This window comes from Ochotona curzoniae, unplaced genomic scaffold (genome assembly GCF_017591425.1).
Source record: "Ochotona curzoniae isolate NIBS_2020 unplaced genomic scaffold, NIBS_Ocur_1.0 contig_1, whole genome shotgun sequence".
Classification (NCBI taxonomy): Eukaryota; Metazoa; Chordata; class Mammalia; order Lagomorpha; family Ochotonidae; genus Ochotona; species Ochotona curzoniae.
In genome coordinates, this window is record NW_024464918.1 from 11,845,483 (window position 1) to 11,871,003 (window position 25,521).

A 25,521-nucleotide genomic window follows, 5' to 3' on the forward strand; every position below is an offset into this window, starting at 1 on the left:
TTGTTGTTAAGTAAGTCAATTTTATCTGTTTTTACTTTTTTTTTGTCACAAAGATCTAAAAGTATCTATGTGAGATGTGTGGCTTTATTGAACTTCAATAACCATTTTAATATCTGTTAATCTCATTATATAAAGATACAAACAGCAAATCCACACACAAACTCTTCATTAAACGTTGGAGGCCATTAGCATATTGCCTTGTGTTTCCCTCAGGAATGGCACACATTTGCAGATTCTGTCTTTCCATCTCTGAGTTTTACAGAGTCTAAAATGCTTTCAGATGCCGTAGGAGGGCTTGAGAAATTCAGGAAGGCTGTTCGCAGGCCAATGTAAAATCAGTTGTGTCACAGTGTTGCAATGTATCTTAATAATAATTTTTAAAAATTGCTTTAGAAATAATTACTCATTAGCAGCATTGTAGTATTCTGCCACCATGAACGCCTCCACTAATGTGAACACAGAGCATGGAAATTATAACTAACATGTCATGCTGCACCTCGCGCTCTCAGGATGCTCCTGGACCATTTTGTTAATCACCTGAGAGAACTATCCTTATTCCTGGCCTTTGGTATAATTAAGCATGTATTGACATGCTTTCATGTTTATGGGCTATATTAGAACCTCTTAGATTTGTAATTACATTTAGAAACCGCTATCATTAGTGTCTGTTTTATTAAACTAAAAATCCATTACAAGACAGATCAGCAGAGGTGTGCTGAGAGCACAGATGGATTAGACATTTGCTTCAGTTGCTGGGAATGGAAGAGCACGGCTGCTTTAGGGAACCACGGAGTTCACACTGTCACTGAGATGGTACTGTGCGTGGGCCCTCCTGCATCAAGAAGAAGTGAACCTTTGCTTTACACATCTCCACAAAGGGACCTCTACCATCTGCCCCAGAGAGCCATCTCATTGTTTTATAGCCTTCACTCTCAGCCCAGCCATCTTTCCATTTAACTTTCATCCTTTATGTCCTTCTTGTTAGGATTTATGAGTGAAGTGCTCTGGTCCACAGGAGAAAATTTGAGCATTGTTCTTCTCTTGAGCTTTCCATTTAAATGGAGGCTATTATTACATCTATTACTTTGTTGTTTTTTTTTTTATTTATAACAACACAGCTCATCCTGGAGCTGCCTACACTCAGGTGCCTAGGCAGAATATTGGCATTGAGAGTAGTTGCCTAAAATCTTTCCTTCAAAACAGCCCAAATCTCTTTAATATACCCATTTTATTGCGCACTAGTTAATTATTTAATCACATTTTACTTTGGTTTGTCATTTGGAAACAAAGTTGTTTTCATCTGTTTCTATTTATGTTTATTTTTAATTATTGAAAAATCCAAGGGAGAAAGAGAGAATGAATAGCAGGGCTGAGTCGTGCTGAAGCCAGGAGCCAGGAACTCCATCTGAGACTCCTCTGTGGGTGACAGGACCCAAGTACTTTAGCCATCATTTGCTGCCTCCTGGGATTAGTAGGAGGTTGAATGGACAACAGAGCAAGGATGCAAACACGAACCAGTGATTTGGGATACAAGTGTCCCTGCCAGATAGCTGCCATGCTACGTGTTTTGACATAACTACGAATTAAAGTTGTGTTTTGGGAGAAATTTTTAAGTGAAACATATTTCTTTTAACTTCTCTATCTCTGGTTTTAATCCGTATTTAGTTATGAGGGACTCCCAGTTTGGGTGTGTAGTTGCTCTTACCCACATGCCTTCCTCAACACCATTGAATTATTGTTCATATATTTGGACAATTCTGTCCAAATATTATATCCATAGAATTATATATAAATCACCATCCAAAATTCAGAAGCATCTTTTACACATCAGCAGCTCCTCTTTCTAGACTGGCTGACACCGTACAACATGAGGTAAAATCAAGGCTCTAGTCCAGTACTCCCAAGCCTGTGCATAACTCCTGCTGGTGACCTCTCTGCCTGTGCATGTGTGGTGGGCGTGTCCTATGTCTACTGTGCATCACGAGTCTTGCACTGATGACATACTTGTCACGCATCTGTGTCTTTTGTAGTTTTGCATGGATAAGTTGCTTCTGAACTTAATTGGGAAATGTGCTTGATAATCCCAAATACGCTTTGTGAAAGGTTAAATCGATTTATTTTCTAGCCAGCGATTATGATGATCCTGGTTTATCCACATCTTCACCATTTATTGTATTTGGAAATTGACAATTTAGAAAGCCAAAGAGGGCATTTCATTGTTTCCATGGAAAATGTAGACTATATCCTACAGTATGTCCATATCAGTTATTGATGCATTCATGAAATTTGAAACTGCTGAATGGTGAATTTTTTTATATGTCAGAAGAGTTTTTTTTAGATACAAAAACAGTTTAAGAAATAACAATGTAAATGATTACTTTAGTGACAGAATATGGAAAACTACCGAATCTCTAGGAAGAAAAAATCCTTAGACAAAAAAGCTACATAAAAAATTTAGAATTTTCAAAAAATTCAAAGTGATGTAAAATATAGGAAAAAAATGGCGATCATAGCTTTCCAAAAATGGAATAGATGCCTTTCAAATGAGTGAGTTGCAAATCATTGGAAAGATTCATTAGAACAATAATTATAGAGGTCTTATGGAAGGAATTAAATCACCAGGAAGATATTTGAATAGATATCATTTAATCATCTTTCTACTCTGAGAATGCATAATGAAATGATGATATTTCCACTAACATTTTAGTGGCATTTGGAGCTTATTTGAAATGTTTACATTTGACACAGTTAATGCTGACCAACAGTGTTGGTCAGGAATATGAGTATCTCATGCATTATTAAATGCTGTCATTAAGAGAATAAACTGGGTTGAAACTTATGCAAATAAGGAGAATTATATTCATAACATTTTTCAGAGAGAAGAATATATGCAGTAATTATTGAAAATATGGAAGTACAGAAAGTATTAAAATAAAAACCAGTGATTTTCATTGCATATTCTAGTGTACTTATGTAAAATATATATTTTAAGTAATATGCCATCATGTGGCACAAATTGCTTTGTAACATTTTTATATGTTCATTTCTCTTGTTAAGAAAACTTTCCCCTGTTCTCAAACTTTCTATTCAAAGTATTATTTTTAATTTATCAATTTACTTGAAAGGCAGCATTACAGAGAAAAGGAGAGATTGAGAAAGAGAAGGAAAGAGACCTTTGATGTGCTGTTTCACTCCCTAAATGGGCACTAAGGTGAGAGCTGGGGCAGGCTGAAGCCGGAAGTCAGGCACTTCATCCGGGTCTCCCTCATGGGTGGCAGGGCCCGAGGCGTTGGACCAGCCTGTACTGTATTCTCAGCAGGGAAACGGACTGCGAGCTGGTGGGATTCCAAGAAGCACTCATGTGGGAAGCTGTTGGCACAGGTGGTTATACCACCATTTTTGGCCCCTACTCAAAGGATTATAATTGTGTCATGTGACCAGATCATAATTCACTTTGGCATTGTTATATATCAAGGGGAATTCAAAAAGTTCAAGTAAATTTGAATTACGATACATTCATTTTGTTGCAAAAAGCTTTTGAAATTCATACTTTTTCCCATAGCCTCCATATTCCATTAACTGAAAATCTTCATGTGTAGATTAAAAAATTTTTATCAAAATATCTTTTAATTTTATTTCCATGAAGTTTTTTAAGTTCCCTGTCATTAGGCATATAAAAATTCTATTTAATTAGCTGGAAAAATGGTGTATATAGTATTTTTGTTTTTGCCTAATTATAAATAGAGTTGTGCTTATCACCATTGTGCTATATTTTTATAATATCTTACTTTCACAGTAGCTTTGAATAGTAGGATTCGGGGAGCCGATTTCATATATTTAGTGAGCTTTGACTAATGTTGCCAAATTGCCTTCTAGAAAGTCTCGATCAATTTCTCGCTACAACCTGTGCATTAGGACCTGTGTCCTGCACACTCTGCTGCATTGAATGTCAGAAAGTTCTTCATTTTCTTGCTAACTAGATAGGCAATAATTATCATGATTTAGTTTGTACTTCTCAGGCAAATTTGGGGGTCTCTGAGAGCATTAAGTGTTTTTGCATATATTTAATGCTGGTTTTATTCAAGAAACGTAATGGTTAACTTGTGAAAATGACTTAGAAATATTTTGCCATTCTTGATCCAAGTGGCTGAAAGCTGGGGGACTTGGCATTTGTGGATTGTGTTGATGCCAGAGGTACACTCTGTTTCCAAGATGTACTGGGAGGGAAGGGGCAGCTTTGAGTAACTTTTTAAAAAAGAAAAGTGTCAGTAACAGCACCAACAAATTTATTTTATGTTAATGGTTAAGATAAGAGTTGCCAGCATGGACTGTATGGAAAATGTGTGTGAGGCTATATGAGTGGCTGATCAACCACAAGGCGCATTGTATAATGAATTTCTCATGTGTTCTGTGGTTATAAAGGGTGAGAAAAACAAAGAATTCAGGAATTGGGTTTATTTCCTCTTCTGTCATCTGGTGCTGTGCTGCCTGAGACGCTTCATGAGTATGTGATGGCAATGAGAGGTGCTCCAAAGGCCATACGTGTTCATCCCATGGGGAATCTAGCAGCAGCCCTCGTGCCAGAACTCCCATGCTGGCATGAGTGAGGCCCCACTGTTTGGCATCTTGTGTTACAGTTCAGCATCTTCTATCAACTAATCCACCTCTACTCCCTTCTCTTAACAGCTGATGAGTTTTAATAAGCAGCCTTTGCAATAAACGAGGTTTGAATCCACAGAAGAGAGTCTTAGACCATAAGTCTCCCGGGGGAGACAGAAAGTAGCTATTAAACAAATACATACACAGGATATTCTCACATAATGCAAAGCATGAAGAAAATAAAACTGGGGAGGAAAATAAATCAGGATTGGGAGCTGCTGTGGTCAAGATTGTGCGGCTAGGCTTTGTAGGGTAGGCGCTGATGACACTGAGAGCAGGATGATGATAAAGAAGATGCAGTTCATTTGAAAGACCTCTTTTCTTCTTCCTCCAATGTCCCAAGACAAAAGATGCAGGAAATGCAGTGGGTCTTGTTGTTTGTTTGTTTGTTTGTTTGTTTTTGGCAACCTACAACAACCTGAAAGAATCTCATATTTTAAATATTTCTCTATAATGCATTCTACCAGCCAGGGACATGACAGGAAACAGATGGCACAGTGAAAATGGGATAATTTGTATAGAGTGTAATAAAAGGGCTTTTTGACAAAGAAAACAGCTCCCTTTTCTTCCCAGAGACAGACCAGCAGGATCCCCTGGCTGTCCAGTTTTGAAAAGAAGTGAGGAAATGGTGGTTTCAAGAAAGGGAACATGGAGAGAAGTCCCAAATATTTCCTCTGCCTGCCCCCCAAGCTCCAGCTCTTCTCTCATTGGCCAAATCCACTAGGGTGTCATAGAACCAGGGAGCCAGTGTGGGAAGGCCCAATAGATGAGGTCCAAGGGGCTTGAGACTCAGTGTTGGAGGGAGGTGGGCAACTGGAGAGACAGAGGGAGACATGCAGTTTGTGTCGTTTATATTTTTAATTAAAGATATTTGAGAAAAAAAAAGGTTAATTAAAAGAGTTTTGGGGAAAAAGAGCAAAGGAGTTCAGCTGAAATTCTAAGTCTGCCACTGTTTACCTGTGCAACAATATCTATGAGCTGTTCTTTAAAATGTTTGTTGATGTAAATGAAAAGAATAAGCTAAATCTAATGATTTATTCTGAAATTTATTCTGAAATATTCAAAATAAAATATTGTGTATGCTTTAATGACTGCAATGAAAAACTGTCCAGCATATTGAAATACTGTTTTTCATTGAGGAAAAAAAATCATTTTCCTGTCCAATGAGAGAATCTCATCTTAGTACATGGTATTCTAGTCTGTGAGGGACTATGGCTCATTGCCATTTCTTATAATGTTTCCAAATCATAAAATCTTTCTTAGATAATCAATATGTAAAACAATTTCTCGACACAGAAATCAGGCTTCTTTGATGTCATACCCTAGAATGGGAGATAATTTTACCGAGATGAGCGTAAGATTTCTAGATGAGAGTAAAAGGAATAGATTATTTGGAAGTATGGCAAGGTAAAGGTTGGACAACAAGAGTAATGAAGACTTAGGCTGGCATGTCTGTATCTATTAATATTTTTGACTAAGCAGGATTTACACACTCACAAGATAAGATTTTATTAGATAGTCCTGTTTGAAGTTCATAAGCATGCGAAGTCAGAAAATGTCCCGCACAGCAGCGCCTGCGCTAATGGCTTAAACCTGAGCAGTGCTTTGTCTTTGCGAAGAAGATCCCGGAGACTCAGAGTCACAGAAGGCCAAACAGCTGCGGAAGAGTACAAATAGCTCTAATCTGAAATGCATGATTTATCAAATGGGAACATGATTGCTAGCAATCTTACTTTTTTGGGTGATTACAAAGTTGAGTATAGTAGTGCATGTGACTCTATATGAGGACTTTTCAAGAGCTTTTAAAAACAATTATGTATGAGTTTAGAGATTTTAATTTAAGCAGAAGTCCTCTGTGGAGGTAAATCAAGAGGATAGGATGGTGAAAATGCCGAGGGAGACCTTCAATCAGGGGAGAATATTAAGTGGGACTCCTCTGGGAGAGGCCTGAATTTGCTTGTCTGGGGTGGGCTAATCTACATAATTGACTAAAACAGAATGAGCAGCTGTGAAATACAGCATTTGAATGTGTGGGTAAAACAAAATTACAAAATATACAAGGTCACAGACGTGTAATGTATTTTCATAGGGTTATAGAACTTGTATGCTTGTTTGAAATATAAAGTTGCCCAGTCCTCTAGAGGAGCAAAGTAACTCTATCAAGGTCAACCAGTTACTTGGTTATGTAGTTATAGGATTTTGGATAAGCCATCCTAGGTTCAAATCCTATCTCTACTCTTTCCTCTTAGGGAAAAGCCCCTCTCCTTTTCTGGGCCTTCATTTCATTATCTATAGAATAGGAATAGCACAGGGTTATTATGAGAAAGATTTTGGTAACACTAGACCTTTGTAAGAGATTGATGGATAGTAGCTGTGTGTGTGGTAAGTGAAAAATGCTAAAGCTTAGTCAACCAGTTTCTATAGCAATATTTTACCTACTCTGCCAGTATGTAAGGGCGTATTACAAGAGAGGGATACGTGTGCTATATCCCTCAAAGCTAACTTAAATGGTTTTGAGATAGTGAAGTCAAGACTTCTTGAAGAGTATGAAAGCAGCAAGTTTCATTTAAGGGCTGTTACGGAAGGAGACTCAGATGAGCCCTTTAGGAGTTTCATGTTTTGAATATGTTCTGAACATAGTTAGGGATAAGATACCTTATTTCTAACATGCAAAAGATTGTGAAAACAATTTTTCTCTTGTGAAATACTTGAATTGGTTGTCTAGATAAAGAATTCAAAGGAATAAGTTATTAGTCATTCCAGGGAACGATATTTGGCCTACTGGTTAGTTTACCAGTTAAGGTATTTGTTTGGGCTAGCTTTATGACTATACTCTTGATCCAGATTTCTGCTAACAGACATCTTGGAAGACTCTTTGGTCTTGGGAACTCAAATGGGGACCTGAATGGAAATCTCAGCTCCCAGCTGCCACCTGACTCAGTCCTGGCTGTCTCGGGCATTTGGGGAGTATACCAGTGGGTCGGGATCACTTTCCAGGCTCTCTGATGCTTTCTCCTTCTCATTCAGACTCTCAATTAGACATATTTTTAAAGGCTTTTATTCATTCATGTATTTATTTGAGAGACAGAGGGAGACATCTTCTCCCTTGTTTGCTCCCCAGATATCAACAACAGTTCAAGCTGAGTCAGGCCATGTTAGGAGCTATTGAGTCAAGCAGGTTCTGAGACGTGCATGGCAGGACCCATCTACTTGAACCATCACAGGCTGCTTCCTAGGCTGTACATTAGTGCAAGGGGGAAATTGACGTAAAAGACAAAGGCAACCGCAGTTCCCCTTTCACAAGAAACAAGGATTTTCACATGTATGAATTCAACGAGCAAAGCAAAATTTACTGAAGATAGAAACCCCTCATGGTCCTATCAGGGGAGCTACTCTATGAGAGGAAAACTCAAAAATTTGGTTAAAGTGGAATCTTTCAAAAAGAATTTGGAGAAAGAGGAAAAAAAAAACAGAATAGCAGCTAGAATACCAGCAGAATAGCAGCTAGCAATCCAGAGGCTAAAAACACAAAGCTCAAAAGGACAGAATTCTAATTCTGTCTAGTTTGCTCAAGACGAAAAGCCATCAGAAGGGTATGATTGGTAACTTCTTCCAAACTTCATCATCAGCTGAAATTTCAGTCAACCCTGCAGTGTGGGTTGACCTGACCTGGTGGACTGTAGCTTTTGGGGAGACAAGCACTTGGCATTCTCGCAGAGAGACTTCCTTGATGTGATCAAAAGAATTGTGCACTCCACTGACCAATCAGGAGTTGGACAAAACTGAACACAAACCTCTCATCCCCAATTTTAGCTTATAAGAACCCATAATCCTAACTCTTTGGGGAGCTTGGGAATTAAACAATAGCTTCCTTACTCCTTAGGCTGTGTTTTGTATTAAGTACTACCTTCTTTTACTGCCCCAGTGTTGGTGATTCACTTTCTGTTAATCAGTTGAGTGGACCCAGTTTGTGGTTTCTACAACAAAGTATCCAACCAGTTTGTTGTTCAGCAACACTTATATAATGTTTTACTTGATCCATTCTAAAAGCTCTTAATATTGATGTTAAATTTTTTTAAACTTTTTTTTTTTTTACTAAAAAGCAGATTTACACAGAGGAGAGACAAAGAGTAATTCCATCCACTGGCTCACTCCCCAAGTGGCTGTTATGGATGGTACAGAGCTGCTGCAAAGCCAGGAGCGAGGAGCTACTTTTGGCTCTCCCACACAGGTGCGGGGACCCAAGGCTTTGGACCCTCCTCTGCTGCTTTTCCAGGCCACAAGCAGGGAGCTGGAAGAGAAGTGGAGTAGCTATTTAGATATGAACTGGCACCCATTTGGGATCCTAGCACGTGTAGATGGAAGATTAGCCTGTTGAGCCATTGCAACTGCCTCCAGTGTTGAGTAATTGAAGGCCTGTTAAAGATCTCTGTCAGGATTCACATGTTCATGAAAATCTCGTTACGTGTGTTTATTGTATTAACATTCTTGTAGAAACCCAGCCATGTTTTCAGTCAAAAATCTCAAAGAACAGATGTAAGTACTTGATTACTGAGTTTTTCCAAGTAAGATTCACTCCAGTGTCGCATCTGTAAACATGATTTTGAATCTCAGATTAATTTGATATTTTGTTTTAACCAACCACCTAATGGGGAGCATTCTTTTCAGTATCCTTAGTTTAAGAATATTTCTGAATGTAGTTCTCTTTGTCCTTTTCATCCCTATTAGTTTAATATTGAATTAGTGACATTTTCAGGCAGGTAGCAAGATGCTGAATGTGCAACTATAATAAAAATAAACAAGGTCTCTCATCTCTAAAGGCACCTGGGAAAATTGTAGTTTTCCTTCACTTCTGTACTTTGTCTTACAAAGTTACATATTCACATATGTCATAATTATTTTGCATGATTTTTGGTTGGTAGGCTATTTACATCTCTGCTTATAAGTATCTTGAATGTTCTATTTCTTTGTGTGCTCAGACATACACAATCAAGTAACCTATATTATAATGAGCTTTTCCTGTATGTATCATCAGTAGCTAGACATAGCTTCAGAAATAAGTTCTTATGATTTACAAATATCTTCATACTTTTGTCATCTGATGATGAACTATGGTGGCAAGACAAGCACAGAGGGTGTAAGGGACATGTCTCAGGTCATTCATCCTTGTCCATGTGGTCAAGACACAAGAGAATTATTCTGACTCTAGAGCTTCCATTTAATTCAACAAAAAACACCTACAAGGATTTTATACTGCCTGGAAAGCACTTAAACTGCTTTTTTTTTTTAACTTTGTGAAGTGTAAAACAGAAAAACTACTGTCATAAATAAGAATATTGTGAGAAAAACACTTTCTTCTGTTTTATTTTTAAAATGAACAGAAGTCACTGCTCCTATGATAGCATTTGTTGATTTGTTTTCTTGGTATTCACAGCAATGCTTCACAGATACTTTCAGAAAGTGAACTACAGTGTACACTAGCAATTTCAAACTTCACATCATTTACCAAACCAGACCATTTATGCTCAGCTCTCCTGAGTCATGTGTGCCCCTGTAACTTATATGTCTTTTGTATTCATCCTGTGGATGTGTTAATTTTCTTTGTTTCTGTTTGGTATCCCCATCGTACTTAATGTTATTTGCTTTATCATTTCTGTTCTGTGCCACTAGTTTTCAGGTTGTCACTGGCAGTTGAGATTCTCAAAATAATAAACAACAATGAAAAAAAGTTACTAGGTTATTTGCTTAGCAGTTAACTTGGGAAGTCCGAGTTCCATATCAGAGTGTGGGGGTTCAAGTTCTTATACCACATCCTATTAATGCCTGCTCTGGAAATAACAGTTGATGACTCAACCAGTCGGGCACATGCCACTATCATGGAAGACTTGGATTGAGTTCCCAACTCTAGTTTTAACCTATTCTACCTCTGCCTGTTGTGGGCATTTGGGAAGTGAATTTTCTGACCAGAAGAGCTTCTTGGAAGATTTGACATTTGAGCTGCAGGATCAAAAAAGGAAGAGAGAGAGAGCAAAATAATGATGTTTGAAAGCAATGGAGCAGTGGCACAGCCAGAAAGGCCATTGGGAAATAAGACTTGGCACACAACCTTCAGTACAAGCAAGCCATAAACAAAATTTGAGATTCACAGGGAAGATCACCAAAAAACTCAGTCGAGCAAATGATAAGCTCCAAGGTGGTTTTGAGATCATAATGGATGGTATTGAGAGAAATAGAGAGGCTAGGAGACCAAGCTATTGGCTGACTTGGATGTGAGACAATGGATACAGAATGCCAGATGGAGTCATGGGTACGGTAATGCAATGAGGCAGAGTAGCCAAGAGGACTTAATAAAGAAAGAAAGGTGTAAAGATGAACATCAGCCCCAGGAGAGTTACTTAATACAAAATACAAAAAGTAACATAGCATGCGGCTTAACAGTGTGAAGCAGATATGTAAAGCAGTGGCTGTGAGCAGCTAGATCACTACTGCCCATGTGAGGCCTGCCTGGAGTTCATGGCACCTGACTTCACCCTAGCTTAGCCACAGCTGTTTGGGGCATTTAGGAAGTAAGCCAGGAAATGGAGTATTTCTCATTTTCTCTCCTTCTACTGTATAACTAAGGAGTGGGACTCTGAGACCTAACTGAGGAATTCCATACACTATTCCTAACCGAGGAATTGCATTCACTATGTCTCCCAAACTGAAATCAGCTTTTACTTCTGTTTCTAGCACATGGATGACCTCCCACAGTAAAGAACATATAAGCTGACTAAATTTAAATGTAATGGTGTCTGCTCCTAGTTTTCTTCAGTAGATGTATATTTTGCTAGGCATTCTGTTAGATACTTTAGAAAACATTGTAATTTAAAGCTACATCTGTTATATGAAAGAATGTATGCTTTTTCATGACCTCACATCACCTAACTGATGGGAAAACATGTTGATGAATCATGCAGCACTATTTACCTCTGGGTCCAGGATGTTTGCTACATAGATTAGAGGGAAAAAAAGATCCTGGAAGAAAGATAAAAACACAAATTTAAGAAGACAGATTCTATTCTCCTTGATAAAATAAGTAGCACATGTTCTAAAATAGTAAGTGTGTGAAGCCATAGAATGCAACTGTCTTACAGGTCATAAGAATGTAAGATTATACAGAATTGATCAAGTGATGGCTAAAATGATGCCTGTGACTTATAGTACAGCACTGACAGAATGCTGTGCTATGTACAAAAGATAAAAAGGAAAATGGTAGGTCAAAATTCATTTGTGATTGATAGATTATTTTTTAGGATTTAGGGAAAGGTAGTAAAAAAGTAATGTGGGAAGAAGTAGATCCCTACTTCTACCCCAAATGTGGCTCTCCATTAGACATTCTGGAGAGATGGGAATGATGGGTATGATGGCAAACATTCTCCCATGGTTTTGGTAAAAATTGTTCACAGATTACACCTTGGAAAATACTAGTTTAGTTCAGTTTATTTTGCAAGTTAACATCAGACTGTTAAAGGAAAGTGGCCATTGAGAGTTACAATACTTTTGATAGAGCTTAGGCTACATTTTTCTTCACTGCTTGGGTTTCCATGGTAAATAGAGCAATGGACCTGCTAGTAATATATATCATTGTTTATTTTCTAGAATCACAACCACAGCTGCCTGCATGATGGACCTAAGACGGTATCCACTGGATGAACAGAACTGCACATTGGAAATAGAAAGCTGTAAGTCCCTTTTAGAATCTAGTTGGGTGAAATTTCTGCATTAAGATTCTTCTTAATGACTGGTTCGTATCTACACCAACACTTGTGCTTACACCCTGAATTTGGAGGAGAGAGGAACCAGTAGCATGTTCCCTTGATAATGGATCCAAGCTAAGTCTTTTCGCTCTAACTTTGGCAGTTAGAGAAGAATCTGATAAAGTTTTATAATAGTCTGAAAAGAGATGGAAGATAGTTCTAGGCATTCGAAGTATGGAATTGTTGAAAACAGTTCCAACCAGGCTTGCAAGAACAGGTGAATGTGCCAGAGGTAACAAACTAGCCTTTGTCTTTCATAAACTTTATCTGCCATTACAAAATAGATAGATGTTTTTATGTTAAAATCTTCATAGATTTTAGGTTGAAGGGATTATTTTCAGTGTCTATCATTTATATTTTTGGTGAAAGCTATATAATGACTGTGATTTATACAGGTGCATGTACACTATTCTATTTGCTCTGCTCACCTTCGTTACAATGTTGTTGCTTTTCTGGACTGTGATGTTAGTGTCCATGTGGAAGACTCAGTCCCCTGCCTGTTTGGATGTGCTGTAATGTTGATTACTTAACTTGTCTCCATGTCAGAGGTCACAGGTGTAGGTGGTTCATGACGGAAGAGTATTTCGAATCTTTTTCTCTGTGAATACTTTGCAATGCTTTTGTAACTGGCTGTACCAAACAATTGTAAGCTGACAAGTTTATGTCCAACATTCTTGGTAATAAGTAGCTAGACTGCTATTAGTATATCTTAGCCTTTGTATGCATCTTAAATAACTGCTCTGAGTAGAAATACAGCATTTATAATGTATTGTGGACATTTGTACCTGCTTTGAAAGACAAAATGAAGGGATATTTAAATTGACATGTATTTTTAAAGAAAAAATGTGTATTAATGATATTCTAAATCATTTTTATCTAGATTTTTTTCTTATAAGACTAGTGAAATTGATCTTTTGTATTTCCATAATTATGTTAATAATTTCATGTTAATATCTTCAGGATAACTTGTATGTGCTTATTTTAAAACTCAGGGTACAATTTAGACTGCAGGATATATTTTTCAATGATTACTATCTTCAAGTGTCTGATGTAGGTTTTATGGCATAAGTATCTACATTTTTATTCCAAGTTCTTGTCCCCATAGTGACAAGAATTCAAAGCACATGCATAAATAGAGGGAAAAAATGAGTGCAGGGTTTATGTAAGGGAGTGAATATGGAGTCAGGCAAGAGTGCAGCCAACCCCACTTGGAGACATACTGATCATGAGCGGATCAGAGAAGTATCCATGAGAAGAGAGCATGGGAGGAAAGAAGCTTCAAAGGGCTTCTCCTCTCTTCTGTAAGGTGTGGAGTGAGTATTCAAGCAAGAGGAAGTTAGGTGTGTGAGACACTCAGCGGTTTCATAGTGCCTCAACACTGAGCTTGATGTCCATGTTCCCATAATGATTTCTCCTTTCTGGTCCCAGATGAGACAGGTGTTCGGTGGGAAATGGGAACACTGGATTGGCAGATAAGCGCTACAGTTACAATGCCGGGCTCGTGGAAATTGTGATCCCAGCCTACCTATTTTTAACTGATCTTACCATCTAGTTCTCTCTTATGAATTTATTTGATCGGGGGCGAAGTGGAAGGAATTCACATTCACACACAGAAGAAACAGAAAGATCTTCCATCTGCTGGTTCATTCCTAAGGTGCCAAAACTGCCTGAGCTGAACCAGTCCAAAGTCAGGAGACAGGAACTTCTGTCAGGTCTCCCACACGGGTGCAGGGTCCCAAGGCTTTGGGTCGTCCTCAACTGCTTTCCCAGGCCACAAGCAGGGAGCTGGATGGGAAGTGAAACAGCCATGGGGTACAAACTGTTGCCCACATGGGATCCCAGTGCATGCAAGGCAAGGACTTTAGCCACTAGGCTACAGCGGTGGGCCCTCTCTCGTATTTTGAAAAATAAGTTATGACTTTATAGTACTCATACAGGAAGGTTTTAAGAAAACTTTTCAAGGTAAACTTTGATTTGGCTTATAAATCACAATATCTGTGTAGGAATGTTGCACACTCACTGATAATACTTCATTTGGTTCTTGCAGTTTCTCACATAATTAAACAAAGGCATTTGTTAGTAAAGTATAATTTTGATGTATTCAAAAATTAATATGACAGTGCATTAGGCTTTGTACATCTTCAATTCATAGTTATCGTCTTAAAGTGAGTTAGATATCAGTATTCCTTCCTCTGCATTTAGAGAAACAGAATCGAAAGTGACGGGTTCAAGATCGTCCCTGCGTGGTTGCACAATGGCTCTGTGCTGATGCCATAATGAACACTGAGCCGCCTTCCCATTAGATACTTGTATCCGAAGGCCCAGACTAACGCATCTCTGTTCTCGGGAAAATAGTCTGTGGTTAAGGGAAACGGGCGCTTTCCCCTGTTTAGTCTGACAGCAGATCATAGCTATAGAGAGTGAAATATAATGTCGTATTGGTAATATGCGTGGTGCACAGGCCCTGCTATGCATAGGAAGTTCACCAGGCATATCGATACGAGCTTACCATCCTCTGCCTTTCACCAGAGTCTCTCAGCTCAAGGCTGACTGCCTACCTCATTCATCCACTCTTTGCCCTTAAGACAATCACCAGCATCCATGTATTCCCATTCTTTCTTTCTCTTTTCTTCCCTCCCTTCTTTTTTGTTTCTCTTATTCCACTCTCAAATGCAAATGGCGTTGTTGAATCTTTGACAACTCAATAACATGTCAACAGTAGCTGTCTTGGTTTAGATTCAGAGAAAATCACCTAATCTGATTCTAGGCAGCTTGGGGTGGGCACAATGACAATTGAGCTCATTGTTCCTTCATTTAATCATTTATTAATTCATTAAATATTGATGCCCTGATTATTAAATATGATCATATACTCTAGAGGTAGAATAGTTTGAACTACAATACAGAATAATTTTAACCTCTTTAGTCATAAAGGAGATGGGTGTAATTTAAGTAAATACATATGAATATAAGAATGCATTAGTGACTAGTGCGGCAAAGATTAAACTGTTAGATTTATAAGAGTTTAGGGGATATTTGGAGCAAACAATGAAGTGAAGTGCTGAGGATTCTAGAAGGTCTAGAATGGTGTGAACTGCTTACTTTATACCTTTTCTTAAATTTGAAATGATGGAAATGTTTCCTAGAACTAATAAGATGTTAGGAAGTAAACTGACGCCGTAATATTTATCACTGTGGCAGACCATGAGACTTAACTGTCAAAATAGGAAGGAGAAACCCAATCCTGGCTTTTGAAGCTACTTTCTACCTCCATGTTCCTATCATCTGCTTGGTCGGAGGCAACGTGTTACATCGTGTCTACATAGCACCTATATGTACAGATAGCATATGTATATATATGCACACAGACCATCTGTATACACACATGCACATGCATATCTTGACTATATATTTGAAATTTTCAATGAATTCCAGAAAAGCCATGCTAGAATATTTGCTTGTTTTTTTAAGCTTAATAACTTCTTAAAGCACCAAATAACAAACTTATACACTAGCCTATGTTAACCAAGTTCTTTATCCAAGTTCATATATATACATATAAGCAAATCTATTATACATGCATGTATACATATGTAAACATATAACACATATATTGAAAAGTAGAGTTAGATGGAAAAACAGAAAAGGAGAAATCTGGTCTGCTGGTTTACTCTCCACATGGCTGTAGTGACTGGAGCTGTGCTAGGCAAAAGTCAGCGACCTGGAGTTTTTTCCAGGTCTCCCACAGCGGTGCAGGTGCTCAAGGATTTGTGCTACTTTCTGCTCATTTCCCAGGCGCACCAGCAGAGAGCTGAATCGGAAGTGAGAAGTGGGATGCTGGTGTCGCAGGCTGCATCTCTACCTGCTAGGCTGCAGTGCTGGACCCTCAGCTTCTTTTGAGAGTTCTGGACACTTAGGAGTGAATTCTAGTTCCCAAATAATTGCTCCAGATGTGCCAAATCCTTGAAAATCTGGTACTGCCAAATATGGTTTAAGACTGTTAGGACAGGTCAAGTGTTTGTTTCGTTTTACAAATATGTGAAACTCAGATCATATTGTTGTGAGGGCACAGCATTTTCTTATACCACAAAGCCACTTCATGTGCTTCTTCCAGAAAAATGAGCATAGGTAATATTATGTCTGTTTGAAGTAGGACTAGGAAGGTGTTATTCTGTCATATTGCGGAACATCTGCTTAGTTACAGCGTTAGCTACAGGCCTCCCTCCCCCGGAAGAGTCAGGTTGCCTGAAATAGTCCTCAGTCCTGATGTCGGCGTCCCCGCATGGAACGTGCGCTATCAGAGAGGGACTATGGAACTCACTCAGGTGGACCCACTGATTGTCTGCCCCAGTCACATCCAATCCTATGTTTCTGGGAGCTGTTGTGACCCGCCTCACATCTCATTCTCAAGACTGTTGCTGTGTCAGTTAATGTTAGCCCTAGTGAGGTGGGATAATGGGAAGGTGTATAATTTTGTAGCAGATTTACAGGGCATGACAGGTATTGACAGAGACAGCCAGTCAGGCGTCTCCTTAAAAAAAAAAAAAATGTGTAACAACAGCAACAACAAAAATCCCACACTCTGAACTTTGCATCAGCACCAGAAATCAATTCTTGCTAGCATCTCAGAATCACTGGTTCCCAAGTGATGTTGAGCCTTTTGTTCACATGGGTAACATGGAAATAAAGTTGCCTATCATATGAGGTTGTTATGAGGATTAAGCCAAATAATGCAGAAGAAAAATCTAGCTCATTGCTTAAAAAATGCAGATATCTAATAACAGATGCTTCAGTAATGAATAAAGTTCAGAGTGTGGGACTTTTGTTGCAGACCACCTGCTGATGATGGCTGATGTAGCAGAAAGTCCCTGTGAGAATGTGTTGGAATAAGTGTCTCTGCTTAAACATGTTTGTCATGCTTTAGGGATATTTGTCATGCTTTAGAAATATTTGTAATTTTGCCTCTTGCCAGAATCCCAATTAGTACAATATAGGAAAACAACTTGTTATTGTGGCATAAAGACTGTATTTTCCATATTCAATAGTTTTATTCTAAGTTGTCTCATTGGAGATATCACGTTGGCTATACTTAAGCATATATGGTTATACTTAAGATATACTTAAGCATTTGAAGTATTAACTCCAAATTTACTGATAGCAAATGGTTCATATATTGGAGATGGGGTACTTACTGGCTAATATTTCAGTAAGCATAAATTAATATTTTTATGAAGTTCCAAAATAGAAGAATTACTTGTATTTTTCTGTTTCCAATGTAAGAAATGGTGGTGCCCTTCTTTGTCAGTAAATGCAAAACAGCTGTAGAGGAGGACATTATGGCCTGAATAGATCTACACCCTTTGGGTAGAGTGAACAAATAAAATAACGTATTAAAATATATATTAAAAATATAAAATATAAATATATAAATGTATACATAAATAAATATATAAAAAATATATAGTTAGACCTGTAAAGCATGGGTTACTCACTCTAGGTAAACAGGTCACTTGGCTTCTTCAAACCGTGATTTCACTTTTGTGCAATATTCTAATAGGCAATAATATAAACCAGACAGATCTTTGTGCAGTGTTTGGCACTGATATTTTTAGTAGCAGCTGTTATCATTATAGTTTCATAATTATCATTATTAAATTACACCTGGCATATTGAGAGTCACGAAAGTCTGGAGATATAGCTAGCAATCAAAATGAATGACAAGTGAGACGGAATTTCAAGAGCCAGAGACGCGGGAGCTGTGGGTGCAGGAGTCACATTTACCTCGAAGAGGGACAGTCTACTATGGGAACGTGATAATGTGTGAATAGGAGAGCTATTTTGAAGTAACTGCAGAGCTCCTTTTAAGAAATGAGAGCAGACCATATCTGCCTTAAGGAAAAAACGACAGTAATGGTAAAAGATGCCAAAAGGCAATTTTATACTAAAAAAATTAAAAAAAAAAAATCTAAGTCCATAGCAGTTACACTTGCTAAAGATTCATATGGCTTTCCATGTGCCGTAAGACCTTTTGTTGGGAATGAAGGAATTATGTTTTGAGGGAAAAGGATGGATTTAGGTAATTTTTGAGTAGCTCTGAGCTGAGGATTACCTTGCAGAGGCAGTGTGCTCAGTTTTAGTTGAGGGACAATTAGACACACACTGCTGTATGTGAGGATGAGGATCACATCTGCACACACCTCTAGGAGCCAGGCTGTTTAAGAAAAGGTGAAAATCACAACCCCACTGAGATCGGATGTACACGTGTGTGTGTGTGTGTGTTTCACTGATGGTCTGTTACTTAGTTAGCTATCTGTCTTTTCTTAGATTTTTCTCATAAGAATACATCTTACACATGTGTCCAAAAAATAAGGCTAAGACCCTAAGTTTTTACTGCTTTTCAAAATAGCCTGAGTGTCTGAGTATTTAGACCTTCTTAAGTCTCAGCAGAAGAGGACAAGCTATGCTTGTGTCAGTGCACTCCTGTAGCTGGAGGAAGAGGTGGTGCTGCACAGATGTTCAGGGGTGAAGCTACCCAGGATCTGAGTTGATCCTAGAATTATTTTGAATTAGAAAAATGTTCCTGTGAAACTCCAGTGAAGCTAAGTTATACTTAGGTTCATGGGAAAAGCAAAAAAAAAAAAAACATTCCAGATGCTTCATGATGTCGGTGCATAGAAATTTAATTTGCATCGCTGTCCTATTTTGATAGATTTTTTTTCTAGAATTATATCCAGCGTTGTGGAAATGAGGCATTTATTCTTCCATCATTGCTAAACTGGACAATTTTCTTGGAATGTTATCTTATCTCAGTAAGTGTTAGTTCCTTGTGACTACTGACAGGGGCTTCGTTGTCCTCGGAGCCTCGGGCACCACGTGCAGATACTGTGTATACAGATCCGAACGCTGTGCTCTTCTCAACTGTCTCATGATTCAAAAGGAAAGCGGGGCCTTGCACACAGTGCATGTGTCCTAACAGTGAATATGGACAGCAAAAATAGTGAGTGCTTTTTATCTACATTTGTTTCTTACCCTCCTCACTCTGCAGAGGAATTTTACTTTTTAGTCACCATTTTCATTTCCTCTTTAAACAGTTTCTGTTTTCTTCTTACTGGGATAGATTTTGGCTTGCTCACATGAATTTATGCTGGATCAGGTTTAATATTTTTATTTTTATCTTTCAAATGATTAATATTTTATTCTACAGAGTCGTTAGTAAACATGTTTTGGCTGAGCAGGCGTGTTTTAAATTTTTAAGTACTCCTGCTTAGTCTTGGATTACTCATCTCTCATAGTCACCTGTTCCCTCTACAAGTTAATCTCCTGCCTTCTTCCTCTTTTGTATTTCCTTTTGCAGAGATATAAATTTATGTTGGTCTTCTGTCTCCATTCTGACAATGTTCCTAAGACATCTTCTGATCTTAAGAAATGAATCCGTTTGTATAAATGGAAGATTGATTTGATCATAACAACTATCTGAGGCACGTTTTCTCAGCCCAAGTGGATTTCCTCGCCTTTACGTATCCTTGATTCTACCCTCGGCCTCTTTGCTCATCACTCACCAGCCTTCCTGTTGAGAAGAGTAGAGTAGGGCCTTTCACAGATAGCCAAGCCTTTCTCTGAGATTTGTGCATTTTCAGACATTCCATGCTTCGATTCCTAAGAGAAACTGGTGAAATGGTTCTTTTCCATGTGTTGGAGTAGCCAGGGCCCCCCAGTGCCTTGCTCCGGTGCTCTCTTCAAGTCAGTATCGTACCTAGGAACTGCCATAGCTCCTACAGGATTTAGGAGAGGTCTCTTCAACATCATGTTGGTTCAGTAACCACAGCCAGAGGTAAGAAGACTGTGGTAGCTCCGTGAACAAGCTCCCAATCTGTGAGCTTGATAGCTGAATTTACAGATTTTCAGAGAATAACATTTCACCTGTGTTGAATATTACATCACAGGAGATTAAAACACACATCCAGGTAACCAGGCACTCCAGAGACCTAGTGATTCGTGATTCTAGATATGGATGATTGTGATCAATAGTAAAACTTAGGAGTGAATGTTCCAGCAGACGGGGCAACTTATTTCTACCAAGGGCCATTTAGATATTTATAACATCATCGTTCATGGGCCATAAAAACTTATCAACTCGAGGATTAGCCCACCTACAGTTACACTGTCAGGGCCAGGCTGTCTGTTTAGCAAATAGTGAAGCCCAGTAACAATTTTTGGATATCATTGATTGTTTTAAAATCTGTCTTATGAAATTGATCTATCATTCTCAAAAATGCAGAAGAGGGGGAGGGACATAGTATGCCATTTAAAGCATATGTTCCTACTTGACGAAGTTAGTTGAAGCAAACCTGTCAAATACCAAGTTGTAGAGTATTAAAATTTCAGCAAAATGTCAGGGGAAATGGGAAAAACTGGTAAATTTAAGAAAATCTGTCATAAAGATTGCATCACATGTTTCATTTCTGCCCAAGTTTGGGTGACATATGGAAGTTTAAAAATATAACCTAATGATATATCTTTATGGTAACACGTTTACATAACCTAATTGCTGTATAGCTGTCATGGCTAGTTAATTCATTACGATAATAGAAGTTGTTGTGTGCTTAGAAACAAGCCACAATGAGTTCTGTCCAACAACACTAATGGCCCTGGACCATAAATGTTCTGTTTTTGGAGAATTATTTCAAACCTAAGATGATACACGGAATTTGGTGTGCCTGAAGTATTTTTAATAATTCCTTGGCATACCAATATAAACACTAAAACATTAAAACTTAGGGATGCTTGAAACACCATTGAAAGACTTTTGTCAGGGAAGGAACTTAGATATCAAAATTTAAGACAAGGAAATTAAAAAAAAAAAACAAGTGTACATTAAAGGGCCCCATCACATTTAAGACAGAATAGCCTGCAGATTCCATCCTGACATTGAAACACTCTATTTACAGGTATCTTTCTTTGCAGAAACGTTGAGGTATTTTGCTTAGGTTCACTTGGGTTCATCACCCAACTTCCCCAGTGTTACTGTTTTGCATAACCATAGTGCATTTATCAAAATTAACAGTAGGAGGTCTTCATCCTCTCAGAAAGGCAACCTAAGGTGTAGTGGTTAGTTATCCTGCGTTGTTAGTCTCCTTCAACTTGTGAAATTCTCATTCTGTTTGTTCTGTGACCTTGATATTTTTACAGTAATAGCTAACCCTTTTTAACTAATATCCTTGAATTTTAGTGTGTCTAGTATTTCTTTATGACAAGATTAGTTGATTTATTTCTTTAAGAAAATACACAGAATCTAGCAGACCTGGCTTGAGGGCCTGGGAGTAGCAGAATTACAGTGGGATGTTTGTGTATGACCATGGAAAGGCTAATGTAACCAAATTATTACCAACATAGGTTGTATGTGCCAATATGGTATACATTGTCTAACTTTATTGTGGACCAGTCATCTCAAATAGGTATCACTATTATTATACTCAAAATTATCATTAATATTTTCTTTGAATTGAGGAAGTTTAAGCTGAGTGAAGTCCCATTGTACAGCTCACATATCTGTGGAGAGCATCCTGAAATCTATTGTTCTGATCCCAAAGCATATTCTACATATTGATCAAACCGCACAAACTTAGCTCTTATGTAATGTTGCCTTTCTACCCAGAGGAACTCATAAAAATGCTAAAATCAGGTTATATTGTGGAAGCTTTTGAATTATCCCATATACGTGAATTGTGTTAGTGAAAAAAAAAAAACATTTGAAAATTCTTTTTAAAAGAACCATTGGGCCCGGCGCGGTGGCGCAAGTGGTTAAGGTCCTCGCCTTGCACGCTCGGATCCCACATGGGCGCCAGTTCTATCCCAGCAGCCCCGCTTCCCTTCCAGCTCCCTGCCTGTGTCCTGGGAAAGCAGTCAAAGACGGCCCAAAGCTTTGGGACCCTGCACCCGTGTGGGAGACCCGGAAGAGGCTCCTGGCTTCGGATTGGCATAGCATCGGCTGTTGCGCTCACTTGGGGAGTGAATCATCTGATGGAAGATCTTCCTCTCTGTCTCTCCTCTCTGTATATCCGCCTTTCCAATTAAAAAAATAATAATAATAAAAATAAATCTTTAAAAAAAAAAGAACCATTAATTGGAAGACATAGTAACAAAGTGGGGGATGGGTGGACAGAGAGGGAGAAAAAAAATAGAATTTTTGTTGTTGACTCCCCAGATGGTTACAATAGCCAGGCTTGGGCCAGGCCAAATGCAGGAATCACAGGTCCTATCATGGTCTTCCACGTGTGTGGGTTTTTTTAAAGTGGATAGAATATCAGAAATAAATTTGTAAAATGCTACATCTGTAAGAGTAAATTTATAGGCATTTTTTGAAATCTTTCAGGATTATTGCTTTGAAAATATTTTCTGCTGGATCTTTCATAAATATTTTCACAACTTGAAACCAAGGAGAAGGCAGCTCATTAATATGACATTTATGTGTATATTATGTACTTAATAAAATAACTTTGGATGGATCTGTATGAAATATAATTTTCCATTACCTCCTGATTTTTCCTGAATTCTTAGCACAGTAGTCAGCTAGTGTGCTGTGAAGTTAGAAATCATAATTTATGTTTTCGTCAAGTTGTTCCTAACATTCTCTTTCAAAACCTACTATCGCGTTTTGTGCCAGGTTTAAAAAGCTTAGTTGAAATTAAGTCTTAAAGCTGGTAGGATTTATATGTTAATATAACTTAGATTTAATTATGTCTGGTTCATTTTAAAAAGCACGACATTTTAAAAAGTTTTCAGATATGTTGATCCTATCTGAAACTATTTAAACGAACAATTTTGGTATTATATTGCATTTGAGCTTCTCACTCCCAGTTTTAATATTAAAATTTATTCACGATTCTTTCCATCAAACATCATAAAACTGAGACACACACACAAAACAAGCATGTGAAAGATCGGGTTGCTCAGATGTGTTAAACTCGAGGTCTATTAATTGTTTCAGCATGAAAGCAGAAAGACGTGAGCAGATGTTTGCTTTAAACAGTAGGTGGACACTGGGGGATGTGGAAAGTATTTGCAGCAATTTATTATTTGAGTATATGAAGTCCAAAATATTAGACTTTAAAAAAGCTTAATATTTAACATAGAAACCTGAGAAAAGTTTCAAATCATGAAACCTCAAACAGCACGCTGTCAACAGAGAAGGCAGGAGATAGGAAGTTAGGGGATGCTAAGCACATCCTCTCAGTTCCCTGAGGCAGATAGGATTATTTTGGTTCTTTTCTGTCTTGCATAAGAGCCTGCTCAAACACAATCTCACCACGCAGTCTCGCCAGGGGGATGAACAAAGCTTTTATACCAAGAATTCTAGCATCATTAGCTTCCACTGTCCGAGTGCCTGGTCTCCACACGCTCCCTCTGCCCTAAACAGACCCAGTAAATACCTACCACAGGACTAGAAAATGGACGGCTATTTCATTTTAAAGTACTGTGTTGGTTGTCATATATGCAAATACAAAAAGTAAATGTAAAATTAACTTCATCACTTTGCTCTCCCTTTCCCCATGGATAGCCAGTGATAATAGCTCATGTACCCTTTAGAAAAATATTGTATATGTCTATGTACTCTTTAGAAACATATTGTATACATCTCCGCCGCCCAGTACTATTTCATGGGCAGCTATTAGTAATTCTTTCAAAAACTTGTCTAACTCATATTGCATTAAATGTTCGTGAATTGCTTAATGACTATGCTGTTGATGAACAAGTTTTCTTCAAGTTGTTACTCTCATATAAGGATACAACTTTATTAAACTACCTGAAATTATTGATTTAGTGGAGGCACTTGTGTCTACCATTTTTATAGACAATTATATGCTATGTGAAATAATGTGTAAACCACAAACTCAGAAACAGTGTATTTTATCAGTAACGTTTTGCTCATCTTGTTTATGGAAACTCTTTTCTCCATTTAGCATGCATTTTAACCAATCACTTGTGAGTTTAAGCATTTCTTCAAATAGATATCAAATCATGGGGCATTTATAGACAGCATCATGCTACATTTTTTCTCTTTAAAAATTATCACTTTATGCACTTTAGGAATGCTGATCCTTTATTCCATATTTCAGGGGCTTGCCATTTTATTATATAATTTTTATTATATAAAACATTCTATCATGGAAAGTTATATTTTAAAGGGTCAAATTATGAAATGATTTGCTTTCTGATTTTGGGTTTTGTGTTTTTCTTCTGAAGGCTTACTGCAACAAGACAATAAACAGGTTTTTGTATAGTCATATATTCTTTTAAAAAATTACTATTACACAGTATTTCCATAATAGGTTGAACTCCTTGAGTTCTTTGGTATAATTATTTTTAAAAAAGAAAGGATTTATTTATTTATTGGAAAGTGAGATATACAGAGAGGAGGAGAGACAGAGAGGAAGATCTTCCTTCGGATGATTCACTCCCCAAGTGAGCCCAATGGCCGATGCTATGCCAATCCAAAGCCAGGATCCAGGAACCTCTTCCAGGTATCCCACATGGGTGCAGGGTCCCAAGGCTTTGGGCTATCCTCGACTGCTTTTCCAGGCCACAAGCAGGGAGCCGGATGGGAAGTGGAGCTGCCGGGATTAGAACTGGTGCCCATATGGGATCCTGGCGCATTCAAGGTGAGGACTTTAGCCACTAGGCCACGCTGCTAGGCCTGGTATAATTTTAAATGCTGGTCAGCTTTGTAGAATATGCAAAGCATAAGACCTGTGTATTATTAATTTAAGTAGTATAAGGACTTAGCAGCACAAATTCACCAAAATATAGAGGTTTCTGTGTGTCAAACTAATTTCATATGTTTGCTTCTGGATTGTCTTTGTAGTGGAGATAATTACATAATACTTAAAATGACTCAAGGGATTCCTCTGGCATTCAACTGTAATATAGGTCCCATAGACTGGGAGATATTATAGGGAAAATCATGCAAATATGTAAAATGCTGGAAGAGGTGAAGGACTTAAATCAATGTTTAAGGGTTAAGTGCTAACCTCAGATGGATGAAAATGATGCTTGTGTCTATTATATC

General features: G+C 38.0%; 1 protein-coding gene across 3 annotated transcripts in view; it reads left to right on the plus strand.

Moving 5' to 3' along the window:
* The window catches only part of GABRB2 (gamma-aminobutyric acid type A receptor subunit beta2), a 194,547-nt gene that overhangs the window by 96,074 nt on the left and 72,952 nt on the right, over nt 1–25,521 (plus strand). For all 3 annotated transcript variants that reach the window (XM_040975726.1, XM_040975725.1, XM_040975722.1), the window contains exon 5: nt 12,298–12,380. In XM_040975726.1, the coding sequence (XP_040831660.1) occupies nt 12,298–12,380 (83 nt within the window). The remainder of the gene's footprint in view (nt 1–12,297; nt 12,381–25,521) is intronic.